The following is an 18,008-nucleotide window of genomic DNA, read 5'->3' on the forward strand; positions in this document are numbered from 1 at the left end:
TATCTCTCCATCTCATTTGCTCTCTCTCCCCCTCTCTTTTGTGCGCCCTCTGTCCCTTCTCTCTTTTACTCTCTCCCCTTTATTTTGATCTCTCTCCCCCTCTCTTTTTCTCTCTCTCTCCCCCTCTCTTTTGCTCTCTCTCCCCCTCTCTTTTGCTCTCTCTCTTTTTCTCTCTCTCTCTCAACTCTCTTTTGCTCTCTCTCCCCCTCTCTTTTGCTCTCTCTCTCTTTTTCTCTCTCTCTCCCCTCTCTTTTGCTCTCTCTCTCTTTTACTCTCTCTCCCCCTCTCTTTTGCACTCTCTCCCCCTCTTTTTTGTGCTCTCTATCTCTCCCTCTCTTTTGCTCTCTCTCTCACTTCTCTCTTTTACTCTCACCCCTTTCTTTTGTTCTCTCTCCCCCTCTCTTTTGCACTCTCTCCCCCTCTCTTTTGTGCTCTCTATCTCCCCCTGTATTTTGCTCTCTCTCTCCCCTCTCTCTTTTACTCTCTCCCCTTTCTTTTGTTCTCTCTCTCTCCCCTCTCTTTTTCTCAATCTCTCTCACCCCTCTCTTTTGCTCTCTCTCCCTCTCTTTTGCTCTCTCTCTCCCTCTCTTTTGCTCTCTCTCCCCCCTCTCTTTTGCAAACTCTCCCCCTCTCTTTTGCTGTCTCTCTCCATCTCATTTGCTCTCTCTCCCCCTCTCTTTTGTGCGCCCTCTCTCCCTTCTCTCTTTTACTCTCTCCCCTTTATTTTGCTCTATCTTCCCCTCTCTTTTTCTCTCTCTCCCCCCCTCTCTTTTGCTCTCTCTCACTCTTTTTCTCTCTCTCTCTCAAATCTTTTTTGCTCTCTCTCCCCTCTCTTTTGCTCTCTCTCTCTCCCCTCTCTTTTGCTCTCTCTCCCCTCTCTTTTACTCTCTCGCCCACCTCTTTTGCTCTCTCTCTTTTACTCTCTTCCCTTTATTTTGCTCTCTCTCCCCCTCTCTTTTGCTCTCTCTCTCTATCCTCTCTCTTTTGCTCTCTCCCCCTCTCTTTTGCTGTCTCTCTCCATTTCTTTTGCTCTCTCTCCCCCTCTCTTTTGCATGCTCTCTCTCCCCTCTCTCTTTTACTCTCTCCCCTTTCTTTTGCTCTCTTTCCCCCATCTCTTTTGCTCTCTCTCCCCCTCTCATTTGCTCTCTCTCTGCCCCCCCTTTCTTTTGCTCTCTCTTTTTCTCTCTCCACTCCCTTTTGCTCTCTCTCTCTCCTCTCTCTTTTGCTCTCTCTCTCCCCTCTCTTTTGCTCTCTCCTCTTTTGTTGTCTCACTCTCTCTCTTTTGCTCTCTCTCTCCCTCTCTTTTGCGCTCTCTCCCCCTCTCTTTTGCTCTCCCACTCTCTCTTTTTCTCTCTCTCCCCTCTCTTTTGCTCTCTCTCCCCCTCTCTTTTGCTCTCTCTCTTTTTCTCTCTCTCTCTCAACTCTCTTTTGCTCTCTCTCCCCCTCTCTTTTGCTCTCTCTCTCTCTCCCCTCTCTTTTGCTCTCTCTCTCTTTTGCTCTCTCTCCCCTCTCTTTTACTCTCTCTCCCCCTCTCTTTTGCACTCTCTCCCCCTCTCTTTTGCGCTCTCTATCTCTCCCTCTCTTTTGCTCTCACTTCTCTCTTTTACTCTCTCCCCTTTCTTTTGTTCTCTCTCCCCCTCTCTTTTGCACTCTCTCCCCCTCTCTTTTGTGCTCTCTATCTCCCCCTGTATTTTGCTCTCTCTCTCCCCTCTCTCTTTTACTCTCTCCCCTTTCTTTTGTTCTCTCTCTCCCCTCTCTTTTTCTCACTCTCTCTCACCCCTCTCTTTTGCTCTCTCTCCCTCTCTTTTGCTCTCTCTCTCCCTCTCTTTTGCTCTCTCTCCCCCCTCTCTTTTGCAATCTCTCCCCCTCTCTTTTGCTCTCTCTTCGCTCTCTCTTTTGCTGTCTCTCTCCATCTCATTTGCTCTCTCTCCCCCTCTCTTTTGTGCGCCCTCTCTCCCTTCTCTCTTTTACTCTCTCCCCTTTATTTTGCTCTATCTTCCCCTCTCTTTTTCTCTCTCTCCCCCCCTCTCTTTTGCTCTCTCTCACTCTTTTTCTCTCTCTCTCTCAAATCTTTTTTGCTCTCTCTCCCCTCTCTTTTGCTCTCTCTCTATCCTCTCTCTTTTGCTCTCTCCCCCTCTCTTTTGCTGTCTCTCTCCATTTCTTTTGCTCTCTCTCTCCCCCTCTCTTTTGCATGCTCTCTCTCCCCTCTCTCTTTTACTCTCTCCCCTTTCTTTTGCTCTCTTTCCCCCATCTCTTTTGCTCTCTCTCCCCCTCTCATTTGCTCTCTCTCTGCCCCCCTTTCTTTTGCTCTCTCTTTTTCTCTCTCCACTCCCTTTTGCTCTCTCTCTCTCTCCTCTCTCTTTTGCGCTCTCTCTCCCCTCTCTTTTGCTCTCTCCTCTTTTGTTGTCTCACTCTCTCTCTTTTGCTCTCTCTCTCCCTCTCTTTTGCGCTCTCTCCCCCTCTCTTTTGCTCTCCCACTCTCTCTTTTTCTCTCTCTCCACTCTCTTTTGCTCTCTCCTCTTTTGCTGTCTCACTCTCTCTCTTTTGCTCTCTCTCTCCCTCTCATTTGCTCTCTCTCCCTCTCTCTTTTGTGCGCCCTCTTTCCCTTCTCTCTTTTACTCTCTCCCCTTTATTTTGCTCTCTCTCCCCCTCTCTTTTTCTCTCTCCCCCTTTCTTTTGCTCTCTCTCCCCCTCTCTTTTGCTCTCTCTCTTTTTCTCTCTCTCTCTCCCCTCTCTTTTGCTCTCTCTCTCTCCCCTCTCTTTTGCTTTCTCTCTCTCTCTTTTGCTCTCTCTCCCCTCTCTTTTATTCTCTCTCCTCCCTCTCTTTTGCTCTCTCTCTCCCCTCTCTCTTTTGCTGTATCTCTCCCTCTCTTTTGCTCTCTCCCCTCTCTTTTGTGCTCTCTCCCCCTCTCTTTTGCTCTCGCTCTCCCCTCTCTCTTTTGCTGTCTCTCTCCATCTCTTTTGCTCTCTCTCACCCTCTCTTGCGCTCTCCCCTTTCTTTTGCTCTCTCTCTCCCCTCTCTTTTGCTCTCTCTATCCCCCCTCTTTTGCTCTCTCTCTCCCTCCTCTCTTTTGCTCTCTTTCTCTCCCCCCCACTCAATTTTGCTCTCTCTCTCTTTCCCCTCTCTTTTGTTCTCTCTCTTTCTCTCCCCTCTCTTTTGCTCTCTCTCTCTCCCCTTTCTCTCTCCCTCTCTTTTGCTGTCTCTCTCCCTCTCTTTTGCTCTCTCTCCCCTTCTCTTTTGCGCTCTCTCCCCCTCTCTTTTGCTCTCTCTCTCCCCTCTCTCTCTTTTACTCTCCCCCCTTTCTTTTGTTCTCTCTCCCCCTTTCTTTTGCTCTCTCTCCCTCCCCTATCTTTTTTGCTGTATCTCTCCCTCTCTTTAACTTTCTCCCCCCCCGCTCTTTTGCTGTCTCTCCCCCCTCTCTTTTGCTGTCTCCCCCCTTCTCTTTTGTACGCTCTCTCCCCTCTCTCTTTTACTCTCTCCCCTTTCTTTTGCTCTCTCTCCCCCTCTCTTTTTCTCTCTCTCTCCACCCTCACTTTTGCTCTCTCTCCTCCCCCTCTCTTTTGCTCTCTCTCTCTCCACCCTCACCTTTGCTCTCTCTCCTCCCCCTCTCTTTTGCTCTCTCTCTTCCCGTCTTTTGCTCTCTCACTCTCCCCCTCTTCTACTGTCTCTCTCCCCTCTCTTTTGCGCTCTCTATGCCCCCTCTTTTGCACTCTCCCCATCTCTTTTGCTGTCTCTCTCCCTCTCTTTATCCCCCCTCTTCTGCTCTCTCTATACCCCCTCTTTAGAGCTCTCTGTCTCTCACGGCCAGTCGGCAACAGCATCCGCCCCCGCCCGCGTCATGCCCTGCCCATGTCCCGCCAAGCCACACCCCTTCCGATCCACGTCACACCCTCCAACCGCCCGTGTCCCGTTTTTTTGTATAATATTTTTTGAATAGTGTTTATCAGGTGGTGTTATTATGAGTATAACTGTACTTTGTAATATATTTTTGAAGTGTTTTGTGACACTTTTTTGTTTCACTAAACAGCTAACCAGAGCTCTGAGGTCACGGTAATAATTCTAGTGTAAATCACAATTGCGCTCATGGGTTCGCATCTACTTTCAACTTGTAATACAAGCGCAATTTAACTTGTGCACAAACGAACGCAAAAACCCAATATCACTCACATGCAAATTATAGCATTCCGCTCATAGGGGCATATTTATCAAGCTCCTTATAGAAACAGAAGTTATGAAGCAGCGGTCTAAATACCGCTGCTCCATAACTTGTCCGTCTGCTCTGAGGCGGCGGGAAAAAATCAACCCGATCGAATACGATCGGGTTGATTGACACCCTCTGCTAGTGGCTGATTGGCTGTGAAACTGCAGGGGACGGCATTGCACCAGCAGTTCACAAGAACTGCTGGTGCAATGATAAATGCCGACCGCGTATGCTGTCGGCATTTATTGATGTGCCGCGGACATGATATAATACATCGTATCATGTCCGCTTGCACATTGTTAAATATGCCCCATAATCTGGCCCTATATATTTCTTAAGAAATTAATAGGTTAAAGATTTATCAAATCTAGTAAAAATGCTGTGAAAACTTCTGAATAGTTTTTAGATTATTACAGTGAATCAAAAATAACTCTTTACTTCATTTTATATATTTTTGTTTTAAATGTTTTATTTAATTCAGTGATTTATATCTGATTAACCCCTTAACAACCATGACATACCCTATAAGTCGCTGGTGTTAAGGGTTTTCTTGGTTATATTAACGCTGGTCCCGCCACCAGCTATTACACCCTCCCTCCCTCCTGCTGGCCATCGGAAATTGCACAGTCTCATCGCTGGCAGTGAGACTATTAAAAATGCAATCTCCAAAGAAAGACCAGTGACATACAGGTTACGGCACTGGACATTAAGGGGTTAAATATCACAAAGGGGATCTTCATACCAACTCTTTTGCTCTCTCTCCCTCCCCTCTCTTTTGCGCTCTCTCCCCTTCTCTTTTGCTCTCCAACTCTCTCTTTTTCTCTCTCTCTCCACTCTCTGTTGCTCTCCCCTCTCTCTTTTGCTCTCTCTCCCTCTCTTTTGATGTCTCTCTCTCCCTCTCTTTTGATGTCTCTCTCTCCCTCTTTTGCTCTCTCTCCCCCTCTCTATTGTGGTCTATCACCCTCTCTTTTGCGCTCTCTATCTCCCCCTCTCTTTTGCTCTCTTTTCCCTCTCTATTTTACTCTCTCCCCTTTCTTTTGCTCTCTCTCCCCCCTCTCTTTTGCTCTCTCCCCTCTCTCTTTTGCTGTATCTCTCCCTCTCTTTTGCTCTCTCCCCCTCTCTTTTGCTGTCTCTCCCCTCTCTCTTTTGCTCTCTCTCCCCTCTCTCTTTTGCTCTCTCCCTGTATTTTGCTCTCTCTCTCCCTCTCTTTTGCTCTCTCCCCCGCTCTCTTTTGAGCTCTCTCCCCCTCTCTTTTGCTCTCTCTCTCCCCTCTCTCTTTTGCTGTCTCTCTCCATCTCTTTTGCTCTCTCTCCCCCTCTTTTGCGCTCTCCCCTTTCTTTTGCTCCCTCTCTCCCCTCTCTTTTGCTCTCTCTATCCCCCCTCTTTTGCTCTCTCTCTCCCCCCTCTCTTTTGCTCTCTCTCTCTCCCCCCACTCAATTTTGCTCTCTCTCTCTTTCCCTTCTCTTTTGTTCTCTCTCTTTCTCTCCCCTCTCTTTTGCTCTCTCTCTCCCCTTTCTCTCTCCCTCTCTTTTGCTGTCTCTCTCCCTCTCTTTTGCTCTCTCTCCCCCTCTCTTTTGCTCTCTCTTCCCCTCTCTTTTGCGCTCTCTCCCCCTCTCTTTTGCTCTCTCTCTCCCCTCTCTTTCTTTTGCTCTCTCTCCCTCCCCTATCTTTTTTGCTGTATCTCTCCCTCTCTTTAACTTTCTCCCCCCCCCGCTCTTTTGCTGTCTCTCCCCCCTCTCTTTTGTACGCTGTCTCCCCTCTCTCTTTTACTCTCTCCCCTTTCTTTTGCTCTCTCTCCCCCTCTCTTTTTCTCTCTCTCTCCACCCTCACTTTTGCTCTCTCTCCTCCCCCTCTCTTTTGCTCTCTCTCCACCCTCACATTTGCTCTCTCTCCTCCCCCTCTCTTTTGCTCTCTCTCTCTCTCTCTGTATTTTGCTCTCTCACTCTCCCCCTCTTCTACTCTCTCTCTCCCCTCTCTTTTGCTGTCTCTCTTCCTATCTTTTGCTCTCTCCCCCTCTTCTGCTCTCTCTCTCCCCTCTCTCTTTTGCTCTCTCTTCCCAAGCAAAAGAGAGGGTGCAAAGGTAAAATGCTTTATTAGAGCATTTCATAATTGTACTATTGGGTCAATTCCAATCCCTTAGAAAATGTACCTAATGATGTCTACAGAAATCACTATTAAAGTCTGTGGGGATTGTTGCAGATAAATCAGTTGATAAAGATTATAACTGATACAACAAAGGGGTAAGTATATTTGACAGACAGAAGCATATACAAATATGCCATGAAAGAGTGGACTTGGTTGGATGTGCACCGATACTTTTTGTTGTCTTATAAAAGATTGTAACTGACCCATATAATTTTAACCCCTGCAAATGGGTTGAATATACAATTAAAGGCAACTCCAGAGCAGCATTGCACTATTGGGAGCCGGGCAGAAGTGTTCTCTAGCTGAAAACATCTGGCATGCCAGTGACAAAAGGCATATGTGTGTAGCCACCAATCACCAGCTAGCTCCCAGTAGTGCTTTGCTGCTCCAAAGCCTACCTAGGTATGCTTTTCAACAAAGTATACAGAGAGAAAAGAGTATATTCAGTAATAAATAAACAGTTTTTCCATCTGCTCTAAGCACCATCCACTGCTTGTTGCGTAGCTGCCGCTATGATGCTGAATGTTGCCACTGGAGTCAGACACCAATAAAGGGCCAATACTTGATTGCCACTGCCTCTGCCTAGAAAAAAGTGCCGCTCCCTCAAATCTGCCACCTTAGGCCCGTGCCTTGTTGGCCTAGGCTATAATACGCCCCTGACAGAAGGTAATCCAAGCTGTTGCTTAAAAAGGGTTAGAACACTTGAAGGGCACGAATGTCAAAATTAAAGGGACACTGAACCCAAATTTGTCTTTCACGATTCAGATAGAACATGCAATTATAAGCAACTTTCTAATTTACTCCTATTATCAATTTTTCTTCATTCTCTTGCTATCTTTATTGCTATCTTTATTTGAAAAGCAAGAATGTAAGTTTAGAAGCCGGCCCATTGTTGGTTTACAACCTGGGTTGTACTTGCTGATTGGTGGCTAAATACACCTACTAATTAACAAGTGCTGTCCAGGCTGGCTACTTAGCTTAGATTCCTTCTTTTTCAAATAAAGATAGCAAGAGAACGAAGAAAAATTGATAATAAGAGTAAATTAGAAAGTTGCTTATCATTGCATGTTCTATCTGAATCATGAAAGACAAATTTGGGTTCAGTGTCCCTTTAATTTTGACATTTGTGCCCTTCAAGTGTTCTAACACTTTTTAAGCAACAGCTTGGATTACCTTCTGTCAGGGGCGTATTATAGCCTAGGCCTACAAGGCACGGGCCTAGGGTGGCAGATTTGAGGGGGCGGCACTTTTTTCTAGGCGGAGGCAGTGGCAATCAAGAATTGGCCCTTTATTGGTATCTGACTCCAGTGGCAACATTCAACATCATAGCGGCAGCTACGCAACAAGCAGTGGATGGTGCTCAGAGCAGATGGAAAAAACTGTTACTGGCGACTCTAATGCATGAAACTACAATAGTGAAGATTGCTAAAACGCTGCTCCTGGTCCTTTCAAGCTCCAGCAAACAACTGACACTGATGGGCTTGTGAGAGAGGAAATAGAATCCAGACACTCCAGTGCGGTGCACGCCGTAACGGCATAAATATTTATTCCTGACAATTTAAATGGCACAATGATGATTGTCCTTCCTTGTGCCATTTAAATTGTCAGGAATAAATATTTTCTTTTTTTGGAGCCTTTTTGAGTGCAGCTGTTTTTCTTTTTGTATTTGACTTTCCAGTTTGCTCAGCTGTTACGGCGTGCACCGCACTGGAGTGTCTGGATTCTTTTTCCTCTCTCACAAGCCCATCAGTGTCAGTTGTCTCCTGGAGCTCAAAAGGACCTGGAGCGGCGATTTAGCATTCTTCACTTCCATTGCCTCATGCATTAGTGTGGCCAGTTTTTTCCATCTGCTTTTGGAGCCTTTTTCAGTGCAGCAGCTTTTTCTTTAGGTAAGTGCGGGAGAGTGCTTGAGCCGGCATATAGAGTGGCCAGATGAGCAGTCAGTTTATTGATCAGACCGTGACAACACACTTTCGCCTAGATTACGAGTTTTGCGTTAGAGGCTATGCGGTGCTAACGAGCAGTTTATGCTCACCGCTCACTTACAGACAACGCTGGTATTACGGGTTTTTACAAACCCGGCGTTAACCGCAAAAAAGTGAGCGTAGAGCAAAATTTAGCTCCACATCTCACTCTAATACCAGCGCTGCTTACGTTAGCGGTGAGCTGGCTAAACGTGCTTGTGCGCGATTTCCCCATAGGAATCAATGGGGGAGAGCCGGCTGAAAAAAACACCTGCAAAAAAGCAGCGTTCAGCTCCTAACGAACCCCCATTGATTCCTATGGGGAAATCAAATGTATGTCTACACCTAACACCCTAACATGAACACACCTAATATTACACTTATTAACTCCTAATCTGCCGCCCCGACATCGCTGACACCTACATTATATTATTAACCCCTAATCTGCCACTCCGGACACCTTCGCCACCTACATTATACTTATGAACCCCTAATCTTCTGCCCCCAACATCGCCAACACCTACATTATATTTATTAACCCATAATTTGATGCCCCCAAAGTCACCGCCACCTACCTACACTTAATAACCCCTAATCTGCTGCCCCCAACGTCGCCACCACTATATTAAAGTTATTAACCCCTAAGCCTAAATCTAACCCTAACCCCCCTAATTTAAATATAATTTAAATTAATCTAAATAAAATTACTATCATGAACTACATTATTCCTATTTAAAACCTAACCTAAGTTACAATTACACCTAATACTACACTATAATTAAATAAATGAAATACAATTAAATTAAATTATGTAAAGTATATAAAAAAAAACCCCACTAAATTACATAAAATAATAAAATAATGACAAGATTTTTAAACTAATTACACCTAATTTAATCCCCCTAACAAAATAAAAAAGCCCCCCCCTCAAAATAAAAAAGCCCTACCCTACACTAAATTTCAAATAGCCCTTAAAATGGCCTTTTGCTGGTGGAAAGCGTTGCTCCAAAGTAATCAGCTCTTTTACCTGTAAAAAAAATTACAAATCCCCCCCCCCAACATTAAAACCCACCACCCACACAACCAACCCTACTCTAAAACCCACCCAATACCCCCTTAAAAAAACCTAATACTAACCCCATGAAGATCACCTTACCGGGAGACGTCTTCACCCAATTGGGCTCAAGTCCTCAACAAAGCCGGGAGAAGTTTTCATCCAAGCCGGGCGAAGTGGTCCTCCAGACGGGCAGAAGTCTTCATCCAGATGGCATCTTCTATCTTCATCCATCCAGTGCGTAGTGGGTCCATCTTTAAGACATCCGACGCGGAGCATCCTCTTCAAATGACATCTTCTACAATGAAGGTTCCTTTAAATGACGTCATCCAAGATGACTTCCCTTCAATTCCGATTGGCTGATAGAATTCTATCAGCCAATCGGAATTAAGGTAGAAAAAATCCTATTGGCTGATGCAATCAGCCAATAGGATTGAGCTGGCATTCTATTGGCTGATTGGAACAGCCAATAGAATGCAAGCTCAATCATATTGGCTGATTGGATCAGCCAATAGGATTAAACTTCAATCCTATTGGCTGATTGCATCAGCCAATAGGATTTTTTCTACTTTAATTCCGATTGCCTGATAGAATTCTATCAGCCAATCGGAATTTAAGGGACGCGTCGGATGTCTTGAAGATGGACCCGCTCCACGCCGAATGGATGAAGATAGAAGATGCCGTCTGGATGAAGACTTCTGCCCGTCTGGAGGAACACTTCTGCCCGGCTTGGATGAAGACTTCTGCCCGTCTGAAGGACCACTTCTGTATTTAATTTATTTAATTTATGTAATTGTAGTGTAGTGTTAGGTGTAATTGTAACTTAGGTTAGGTTTTATTTTACAGGTACTTTTGTATTTATTTGAACTAGATAGTTATTAAATAGTTAATAACTATTTAATAACTATTCTACCTAGTTAAAATAAATACAAACTTGCCTGTAACATAAAAATAAAGCCTAAGCTAGATACAATGTAACTATTAGTTATATTGTAGCTAGCTTAGGGTTTATTTTATAGGTAAGTATTTAGTTTTAAATAGGAATAATTTAGTTAGTTATAGTAATTTTATTTATATTTATTTAAATTATATTTAAGTTGGGGGGTGTTAGGGTTAGGGTTATACTTAGGTTTAGGGGTTAATAACTTTAATATAGTGGCGGGGACGTTGGGGGCGGCAGATTAGGGGTTAATAAATGTAGGTAGGTGGTGGCGATGTTAGGGATGGCAGATTAGGGGTTAATAATATTTAACTAGTGTTTGTGATGCGGGAGTGTGGCGGTTTAGGGGTTAATATGTTTATTGTAGTGGCGGCGATGTCCGGTTCGGCAAATTAGGGGTTAAAATATTTATTATAGTGTTTGCGATACGGTAGGGCCTCGGTTTAAGGGTTAATAGGTAGTTTATGGGTGTTAGTGCACTTTTTAGCACTTTAGTTAAGAGTTTTATGCTACGGCGTTGTAGTGTAAAACTCTTAACTACTGACTTTTAAATGCGGTACCGATCTTGACAGGAGAGGGTGTACCGCTCACTTTTTGTCAGACTCGTAATACCGGCGCTATGCAAGTCCCATTGAAAATATAGGCTACGCAATTGATGTAAGTGGATTTGCGGTATTTCCGAGTCTGGCCAAAAAAGTGAGCGATACACCTGTACCTGCAAGACTCGTAATACCAGCGAGAGTTAAAAAGCAGCGTTGGGACCTCTCAATGCTGCTTTTTAACCCTAACGCACAACTCGTAATCTAGCCGTTTATTTCCATATAGCCCAGCCAGTAACCTTCTAATGGGAACTGTCACTGTGGCTCCATATATAAATCTGTATATGCTATATGCAAGCTATTAGCTATATATTTTAATGTCCTCACTGGGTTTAGCAGCTCACAGATCACACAGACATCTGCACTCAGACCCTATGGAAAATGGGCCAATGTAGGAATTCCTGTAAACTGCAAGTTACTTTCTATAGAAAATTCTATAATTAAATAAACAGGTCCCGCACTCTCCGTTTATTTGAACTGTGATGTTTTGGGGTAAAAAATAGTGCAATGCACCCCCCTTTTCTTACTCTCAAGTATTACTGTGAATGTGGATCACCTGCAGCATCCTCTGAGCACAACTGAGCATTCTCAAAGAAAATTACGGTGGCCCCAATAGGACACATAACTAAAAGCAAAGTTAAAAATGGAAAATGACTAAGTATATCATTACAAATGTTATAAAAAACAAAAAATTTAGAGCAAATACCTTAAAGTGGCCCTAATAAAAAAAACGAAAAAAGGGTTGCTGTACAGCAATATACAAATACATTATACTAAATAGCCACACAATGTCAGCAATCTACTGAAACTTGCTGAAAAATGAGGGGGAATCCAAGATGTTACATGTAAGCAATAGGCACAAAATTGGATACAAAGTATACTAATATCCAAAATATCAAATGAACTTAAAACATAATAATACATTTGTTGAAGGGGAAATTAAGTAACCAACATACCGCAAGAACATTGCTTTAAATATGAGGGGATATGTCAAAGGACATAATAATTGTTTATCTTCCCTTCAAGATCAAACTAAGAACTAAATAAAAAAATACATAAAGTTATATGACTAGCTATACTAAACGTTGTGCAGCAACAAAAAGCAGCAACGAATCTATGCAAATAATAATGCAGAAGATATATATGTACATAGATTGGAACAACAAAAATCTACAAGAAACATTGCATGTCAAAATGGGTATTCAAACCCCTAGGCACCAAGGTATCCTAAGTGTAAATCCACCTGGCCTCTTTTTGTAGCAACAACTTGGCCCTTTTGCCACCCCTCGATAGAGGTGGAACGTGATCAATGATCACATATCTCAGATCAGCCACAGTATGTTTGGCAGTCAAAAAGTGTCTGGCCACTGGCTGATCACTTTCACCAGTGGCCCGGGCTGCACGTATGGATGCCCTGTGATTGGCCATACGAGTACGTAGATCATCATTCGTTTTGCCAATATAATATCTGCCACAGCAACAATGCAACATGTACACTATAAATGTGGTAGTACATGTGACTCTGTGTTTGATGGCAAAGCACTTGTTGTGCCATGGGTGCACAAAATGGGAAGTTTGTACCAACCAAGTAGTGCACCCCGTGCATTTAAAGTAACCATGTTTAGGTTTCCCTAACCAAGTCTTATTGGTGTAACTTTGGATATTGTCTGGGCGCATCAGAAAGTCCCTTAAGGATCTTGGACGCTTGTATCCAACTCTTGGATGGGTCATGTTCTTGAAAGGTAAGCGTTCATCCGTATTGATGATATTCCAATTCTCCTGTAGGATGCTAGGTGTTTGCCATTTATCCGGCGAATATGTTGTAGGAATTGTGTCAGGTGTCACATTACTGGTTTTCTTGCTCAATGCTTCTGTTTGCGTCAATCTGGACATTGTGGATTTAACGTCCTTTAGAGCTTTACACTTATATCCCCTCTGGATAAACTTCTTCTCCATTTCCTGGAGCTGTTCCAGCTTCTTATATATACATATATAGTATATATATATATATATATATATATATATATATATATATATATATATATATAAAAAGATATATATATTTATATTTATATACTGTATATATACAGTTGCAAGAAAAAGTATGTGAACCCTTTGGAATGATATGGATTTCTGCACAAATTGGTCATAAAATGTGATCTGATCATCATCTAAGTCACAACAATAGACAATCACAGTCTGCTTAAACTAATAACACACAAAGAATGAAATGTTGCCATGTTTTTTATTGAACACACCATGTAAACATTCACAGTGCAGGTGGAAAAAGTATGTGAACCCTTGGATTTAATAACTGGTTGAACCTCCTTTGGCAGCAATAACTTCAAACAAACATTTCCTGTAGTTGCAGATCAGACATGCACAACGGTCAGGAGTAATTCTTGACCATTCCTCTTTACAGATCTGTTTTAGTTCAGCAATATTCTTCGGATGTCTGGTGTGAATCGCTTTCTTAAGTTCATGGCACAGCATCTCAATCGGGTTGAGGTCAGGACTCTGACTGGGCCTCTTCAGAAGGCGTATTTTCTTCTGTTTAAGCCATTCTGTTGTTGATTTACTTCTATGCTTTGGGTCATTGTCCTGTTGCAACACCCATCTTCTGTTGAGCTTCAGCTGGTAGACAGATTGCCTTAAGTTCTCCTGCAAAATGTCTTGATAAACTTGGGAATTCATTTTTCCTTTGATGATAGCAATCCGTCCAGGCCCTGACGCAGCAAAGCAGCCCCAAACCATGATGCCCCCACCACCATAATTCACAGTTGGGATGAGGTTTTGATGTTGGTGTGCTGTGCCTATTTTTCGCCACACATAGTGTTGTGTGTTTTTTCCAAACAACTCAACTTTGGTTTCATCTGTCCAAAGAATATTTTGCCAGTACTGCTGTGGTACATCCAGGTGCTCTTGTGCAAACTGTAAACGTGCAGCAATGTTTTGTTTGGACAGCAGTGGCTTCCTCTGTGGTATCCTCCCATGAAATCCATTCTTGTTTAGTGTTTTACGTATTGTAGATTCGCTAACAGGGATGTTAGCATTTGCCACTTTTGTATGTCTTTAGCTGACACTCTAGGATTCTTCTTCACCTCATTGAGCAGTCTGCGCTGTGCTCTTGCAGTCATCTTTACATGATGGCCACTTCTAGGGAGAGTAGCAGCAGTGCTGAACTTTCTCCATTTATAGACAATTTGTCTTACCGTGGACTGATGAACAGCAAGACTTTTGGAGATACTTTATAACCCTTTCCAGCTTTATGCAAGTCAACAATTCTTAATCGTAGGTCTTCTGAGAGCTCTTTTGTGCGAGGCATCATTCACATCAGGCAATGCTTCTTGTGAAAAGCAAACCCAGAACTGGTGTGTGTTTTTTATAGGGCAGGGCAGCTGTAACCAACACCTCCAATCTCATCTCATTGATTGGACTCCAGTTGGCTGACATCTCACTCCAATTAGCTCTTGGAGATGTCATTAGTCTAGGGGTTCACATACTTTTTCCACCTGCACTGTGAATGTTTACATGGTGTGTTCAATAAAAACATGGCAACATTTCATTCTTTGTGTGTTATTAGTTTAAGCAGACTGTGATTGTCTATTGTTGTGACTTAGATGATGATCAGATCACATTTTATGACCAATTTGTGCAGAAATCCATATCATTCCAAAGGGTTCACATACTTTTTCTTGCTACTGTATAAATAAATAGAACATATTCTGCTATATGAAGGACATTGGAATGTGAAATATTCATATTTTCATCATGTCGGGTTAAGGCACATGAGAATATGCGATTAGGTTTGCACGTGAGTAGGGTCTTCCCCCCCACACACACTTTTTCTGCTCCATTGACTTCTATTGGGGATTATTTTAACTTGTAATACAAGCGCAAAAAGCTTACTTCTAACGGAGTAAGCAAGCTATCAGGAGTGCTAAATACTGCTCCACTTGTAATCTGGCCCTAAATGGGATCTTTTAAATCGCTTGCAGTTAGTAGTAAGGGTTTTTGCTTCTGTAAATGTTGACAATGATGTGCAGTTTTGAAGCATATATTAGTGCTCTTCTAGATATAATTAATTGTCACAGTTGATCATTCATTTTTTCTTATGTCTTGCAGAATTCCGCTCTGGGGAGGGGTCCTTATCACCATTATAGACACCATCTTTTTTTTATTCCTTGATAAATATGGTGAGTTTTAAGAGAGGGGCAATTTTCTAGCAAGCTTGGCTATGATAATAAAATGTCACAGACATGTAACTGCTCTAAATTAAAAATAAATAAATCAATAATATATCCTCTCTTTTCTATATTGCCAGTACAACATTAATAAAATAAGTATCCATGATATTTGAGTAGAGAGGAATCCAAATATGAACTTTTAAAAACCCCAACTACCAGATGTATTGTATCAGCTTTGTGTGATATATTTAGTTTTCATGATATGTCTTAAAGGGCCATTATAGTCCAAAAATGAGATGCTCTAATCCATTAGGGCATGTCATTTTATAACTATCGGCCCTGCTCTACTATGTGTTTAACCCCCACAAAGTGTTTAAACACCCAGTAGAACTGCCGCTCCGGCTTGACAGTGCACTGCTGATCCTGAGTGGAAGCCAAAGCTGATCCAGTCTGCAGAGCTATTAGCAAATTGTATGACCAACGCTGCTGATTGGATCAGTGTCAGGTTCTGTTCGGGACCAGCAGTGCTCTGTGGGTCCCAAACAGCAGTTCTACTGTGTGTTTAACCCCTTTGTGGGGGTTAAACACACAGCAGAGGTGTGTCTATAGTTGTAATATTACTTGCTCTAATGGATTAGCGCATGTCATTTTTCGACTATAATGGCTCTTTAACTAGGAGAGATCCAAAGCTGATCACCAGTTCTACTGGAACAATCTCGATTATCATCATTTTCAGTTTACATTAGTGGACTAATCTGTTAATCACTCGGCAAAGAATAAGTGTTAAATGGGAAATTATCACTGTTTAGATCAATTTAACTGAAATTAACTTTTGCGGCAGTTGTACTTCTATTAGTATAGGGCTGCATTTAATACTGTGTGTTACTTATATTATTAGATAAGTGTTTCTCAATTTCAGTCCCCAGGGCACACAAACAATCCTGATTTTCAGAATATAGATTACAAGTGAAATAATTATCTGATCACATAACCATAGTTATTAACCTGCTCTCACTCAAGGTAATTCTGACATCTAGCTTTTTAGTTTGCCCTGAGGACTGAAATCATATTATCCCTTGTTTTTATCACATAATCTATACATGTATCTATCTATCTTTATAGCTTTTCTGGCAACAAATAACCTAAAAGGAGTTGCATTATGAAGTTGCAATTTGTAATGGTGTAACTCTGTAATACTATTTGTTTGACACAAAAACAGACCTCTGTCAATCATCAAAAGGAACATAATAGTCAAAACTTGAAATTTATATGAGTCTATTTGTAACCACCACTGACTCTTTGAGCCAGTACAGAGTTTGAATGCATAAGCTCTGAGCATACATAGATATGCATAGGCCACACACACATGTAATGTATTGCATGCCTTATTTGACTATTATGTCCCTTTAACAGTAACTAGCAGGTATAGGACTAAGTGGAACTGTGTTAATAAAAATGAATTGAATGTGACAGTCCTCTGTTTTATCGTTTCTGGTTTCCTTGGATGTATGTGAACAGGTTGTTTAGACATAAGATTGTGTTACCTGTGTGACATCAGTTAGTTAATGCTTATATTTTTTCTAATGGTTATGTATATTTTAGTGATGAAGTGAAGTAGTTAGGCAATTTACCAATTCTTGTTAAATGCATAATAAGTGTATAGTAACTGATGAAGTACAGTTACAATTTAAAATCCAGAATTATGTTATGTTGTGCTGTTATTTTATTATTGTATTACTAGGCTGATATTGTACTTGTTTGTACTGGAAAAAGTCAAATGTATACAATAGATAGATAGATAGATAGATAGATAGATAGATAGATAGATGATTCATATAGAACATGCAATTATTAACAACTTTACAGTTCACTTCTATTATTAAATTTGCTTAGTTCTCTTTGTATCCTTTGTTGAAGAAAATACCTAGATAGACTAAGGAGCAGCAATGCACTACTGAGAGCTAGTTGATGATTGGTGGCTGCACTAATATGTCTTTTGACTTTAGCTTACCAGATGTGTTCAGCTAGCTCTCAGTTGTACATTGCTGCTCATGAGCCTACTTTTCAACAATAGATACTAAAGGAGCAAAGCACATTTGATACAAGAAGTAAATGGGAATTCTGTTTAATACTACATGCCCTATATCTATTATGAAAGTTTATTTTTAGATTTACATTTAACAAAAATCTCTTAAACTATTTTACACCTAACTGGCTGAAATTAAAAGCAAATAATTTTTTTTTAACTTTCAAACTTGAAAGTGTTGACATTTCTGGTGACTTTGTTAATTTTGTTTATTTATCTCAGGTCTCAGGAAGCTGGAAGCTTTCTTCGGCTTCCTTATCACTATAATGGCAGTTACTTTTGGCTATGAGGTAATAAATACGTCTATTACAAGTGATGTAGAAGGAATAATGCTTGGAGGTCTGAAATAGTCTTTGTATGGGTTGTGGACTATTGCATATTTCTTAAAGGATATTCTAAAGCAAAAGTTCCATGCTCTGATTTATTCATTAGATCATGTATTTTGCATTTAGGCCCCTATATAACTATGGGCTAGATTACCAGTAGCGTGCTAACGTTAGCGCACATGCAATATTAAAATATTGTGCCCATGCTAACTTGCACACATATATCTGGGCGAAGTGGTACATTATCTGACAGAAATGCATTGGTGCCAATACGAAAAAAAGAAATAAACATGAGAATGCCTAAACATTTGTAATTGCAACAATTTTCTAGGCGAAGTGGTGCATTATCGGACAGAAATGCAGGGGTGCCATGGCTCTATATGTAAATACATACATGTATACACATATATTCATATATACATACACACACACACACACACACACACACACACTTTGGAGACCTTTCCACTCAAATTCCTGAAAACATATATTTTTTTTAAATATT

At 41.7% G+C, this 18,008-nt stretch overlaps 1 protein-coding gene across 1 annotated transcript in view; it reads left to right on the forward strand.

Annotated features, from left to right (window-relative positions):
• SLC11A1 (solute carrier family 11 member 1) overlaps positions 1-18,008 on the forward strand; it is a 134,985-nt gene that overhangs the window by 41,903 nt on the left and 75,074 nt on the right. The window contains exons 6-7 of the mRNA XM_053698131.1: positions 15,030-15,100; positions 17,400-17,467. Coding sequence (XP_053554106.1) covers positions 15,030-15,100; positions 17,400-17,467 — 139 coding nt within the window. The remainder of the gene's footprint in view (positions 1-15,029; positions 15,101-17,399; positions 17,468-18,008) is intronic.

This window comes from Bombina bombina, chromosome 1 (assembly GCF_027579735.1).
Source record: "Bombina bombina isolate aBomBom1 chromosome 1, aBomBom1.pri, whole genome shotgun sequence".
Taxonomy (NCBI): Eukaryota; Metazoa; Chordata; class Amphibia; order Anura; family Bombinatoridae; genus Bombina; species Bombina bombina.